We start from the raw sequence: 3,243 nt of genomic DNA, 5'->3' as shown, positions 1-3,243 counted from the left end.
TTTCCCCCACGTCACCATGACTGTTTTCTACCTTTTTAAATGTTGCCACCTGATATAAAAACGGTATCATTGTTAAATTTATCATTCCTTAATTAGTAGTGAAGTTGCAAAGTTTTTAAATGTTAGTGAGCTTTTGTGATTTTTGTTCAGTGATTTGCCTGCTCATATCATTTGCCCATTTTCTGTTTTATTAGGGAAGTTTTTTTCTCCTTTGGATGTATCAGATTATATGTTATGGATACTACTCATGAAAATGCTATGTCTGTTAAAATATTTTCTCTTGTCACTTATCATTGAACTTTAATAATGGTGGCATTACAAATGACTTTTAATTCTTATGTGATCACAAGTGAGCTTTTTTCTCTTACATCTTCTTGTTTTTGTTTTGCTTTACAGGTTTTTCAAAATGTTAAAGCTCTGCAAAGATATTTTACTTTATTTGATTGCAATCTAATCATATGGTTTTGTTCAAGTTTAGTCCTTTTGTGCACACAGAATTTATGTTTTTATAGACAAGCAATGATCTTAGCCCCACGTGTTGAAGAGATATTTTTCTTCTCCAGTGATCTGAAACATTAGCTTTATCATGTACCAGTTCCAAAAATACATAGTTATGTGTCTAGATAATTCTATTGTGTTCTACGGTTGATCAAAATCTTAACAGTTCGCAGAAATACATATAATGAATTCGTACCCCTTCACAGAAGGGGAAGGGGAGATCAGAGCTGAGGAATTTACATGAATCCCGTGAGCACATTAACACGTGGGCCTAGGGACCCTTATTCTTTATTTTAAATTCAGTGTTTTTCCTATTCTGCTGCAAATTCTGCTTTGAGACCAACAGGAAAATAGGTCACTTTATTCTCTTTTATCTCGATTCTTTTTCAGTAACAGAGGAGTATTCAGGCTGTAGTAGGTTCCCATGCCAGAACGGGGGCACGTGTATAGACGGAAGAGCTAGCTTTACCTGTGCCTGCCGTCATCCTTTTACGGGCACCAACTGCACGATCAAGCTGGTGGAAGAAAATGCTTTAGCTCCAGGTAAAAAAGCATACGTGTCCGTGGGTCTGTTCCATGTCATGAACAGAAACCTTTTTGAAAATATATACAAATGAATCATTAACACTCTTAATTTGGATCCCCCTGAGCATTGCAGTAGGACTTCTGTAAGTTGACCACCCAAGGGACTCTAACAGACTGCTCACCATGCGGAGGGGGTCGGTGTAAGGTACTAGGCCTGCTGTACTGATAATGTTCCTGTGGTGCGTGTCCGGCCTGTGGAAATTAGAATGATTGAGGAGGTGGCTGATGCAGGGAGGTGGTCCACTGTGGAGGGTCCACTGTGATTCTTTTTACTTCTGAAACTTAGTAAATAACATACCAGATTTACAAGTGGAAATGTCTTTTTGTCGGACAAATCTTATTTATATACACTTGTTGAAATTTTCAATATTGGGACACTAGAGGCAGTTCATGGGAAATTCTAACCCCCATACTGGTCTTCTCTGGTTCACCTTTTTAAAAAAAATACGGGTGCATATAGGTGACTGGTATGAACTCTTTCTCCTCAAACAAGTTGTTCACTAAATACATCTTTGATTCATGTCTGATATGGCCGTTCGAATAAGGCTTTAATCCATGCCTATCAACATGTTCTCTGTGAAGAGTAAGCTAATAGCGTTACTTGGACCATGGGAGAACTGTTAGAATGAGTTCAGGTGGGTGTGGGTTCAGTAAAATAAGATGAGATTTTTGTCCATTTAAATTCATAAGAATTGATTGTTGGAAATTTACCTAAAGAATGCACCATTTCTTACTTTTACACAAGAAAACATGTATAGCAGTTTAAACACTTTCTCTTTAATGAAAGCAAAATTTATATTTTACATCAGGCCTTTCTTAATATCCTGCATAATGAAGAGTAAATTCTCTAGTCTATTTTTAAATCTCAGCCTTTGTGAGCACGCTTGGCATTAATTGCACAGAAAATTGCTTTTGTCTACTTTCCTACAATGAATATGACTTTATTTGGTCTACGTTTTAGCCTCTAGAATCTGCTTGACAAGGTGTTGGAAAAATTGTTTCTACATTATGTCAGCTTCAATTCCTGCAAGGGGCTTTAGAACATTCTGGCGTATAATAATCACAGAGTGCTTAGAATTCTCTCCTCTCTTGGGAGATCAAAGCAACATGCAAATTAATCTTTGAGACATTTCTGTGAGCAATGTAGCAAATTTTATTTTCATTCTATCCTGATGTAAATGGAGAAACTAAAAAAAATAATAATAAATGGAGAAACTGAGGCTCAAAGAGGGTAATTCTGCCAGGAAAAGAGGCAGGCAACCACTCACATATCCCCTCATTCAATTTGACAGATCTTTTTTCTTCTGCTAAGCCTGTGTTATAATTGAGATAAAATGCAAAAGATACGAAGAAAAACAAAATACAAACATGAAAATTAACTCTGGCCATTTTTTTTTCCTCCAACAGATTTTTCCAAAGGATCTTACAGATACGCACCGATGGTGGCATTTTTTACATCTCACACATATGGAATGACGACGCCGGGTCCTATCCGGTTTAATAATTTGGATATCAATTATGGAGCGTCATATACCCCAAGAACTGGAAAATTCAGAGTTCCGTATCTTGGAGTGTATGTTTTCAAGTATACCATTGAGTCCTTTAGTGCTCATATCTCTGGATTTTTAGTGGTGGATGGAAAAGACAAGCTTGCGTTTGAATCTGAGAGTATTAACAGTGAGGTGCACTGCGATAGGGTGGTGACGGGGGACGCCTTACTAGAATTAAATTATGGGCAGGAAGTCTGGTTGCGACTTGTAAAAGGGACAATTCCTGCCAAGTTTCCCCCAGCGACCACATTCAGTGGCTACTTGCTATATCGTACGTAAGTCAGTAGGAAAGACAGACCCGCACCTTGATTGAGAAGGCCCCAGTGCTTTCATTTCTCTGCGTTCACATCTGCTCTGATTTGGTTTTTCTACGTCAAATGAAAACCGAACCAACTTCTCTGATGATCTGAGACAGTTGCCTGTGTAGCTCCTAAAATTATGTGAATATCTTTCGATTAGCCTGTATATGAAGGAGTTCTTTTGGCTCCTAAAGAAATGTAGTGTCACAGAGAAGTGAAAGAGTTAGCATGACAACTCTATTTTTGTTCCTTTAAGTCTTTTTAATGTAATGTAATATTATAAAATGGCAATCATTACAGTATTATCACAA

At 37.4% G+C, this 3,243-nt stretch overlaps 1 protein-coding gene across 1 annotated transcript in view; it reads left to right on the top strand.

The window, feature by feature from the left end:
• Positions 1-2,949, top strand: part of MMRN1 (multimerin 1) — a 51,888-nt gene extending 48,939 nt beyond the window's left edge. The window contains exons 7-8 of the mRNA XM_003790013.2: positions 895-1,041; positions 2,491-2,949. Of these exons, the coding sequence (XP_003790061.1) occupies positions 895-1,041; positions 2,491-2,912 (569 nt within the window). The 3' untranslated portion in view covers positions 2,913-2,949. The remainder of the gene's footprint in view (positions 1-894; positions 1,042-2,490) is intronic.
• Positions 2,950-3,243: the final 294 nt, after the last annotated feature.

Source organism: Otolemur garnettii, unplaced genomic scaffold (assembly GCF_000181295.1).
Source record: "Otolemur garnettii isolate 467f Iridium unplaced genomic scaffold, OtoGar3 scaffold00039, whole genome shotgun sequence".
In the NCBI taxonomy this organism is placed as follows: Eukaryota; Metazoa; Chordata; class Mammalia; order Primates; family Galagidae; genus Otolemur; species Otolemur garnettii.
Note: the sequence above shows the minus strand (reverse complement) of the source record. Positions and strands in the feature narration are given on the sequence as shown.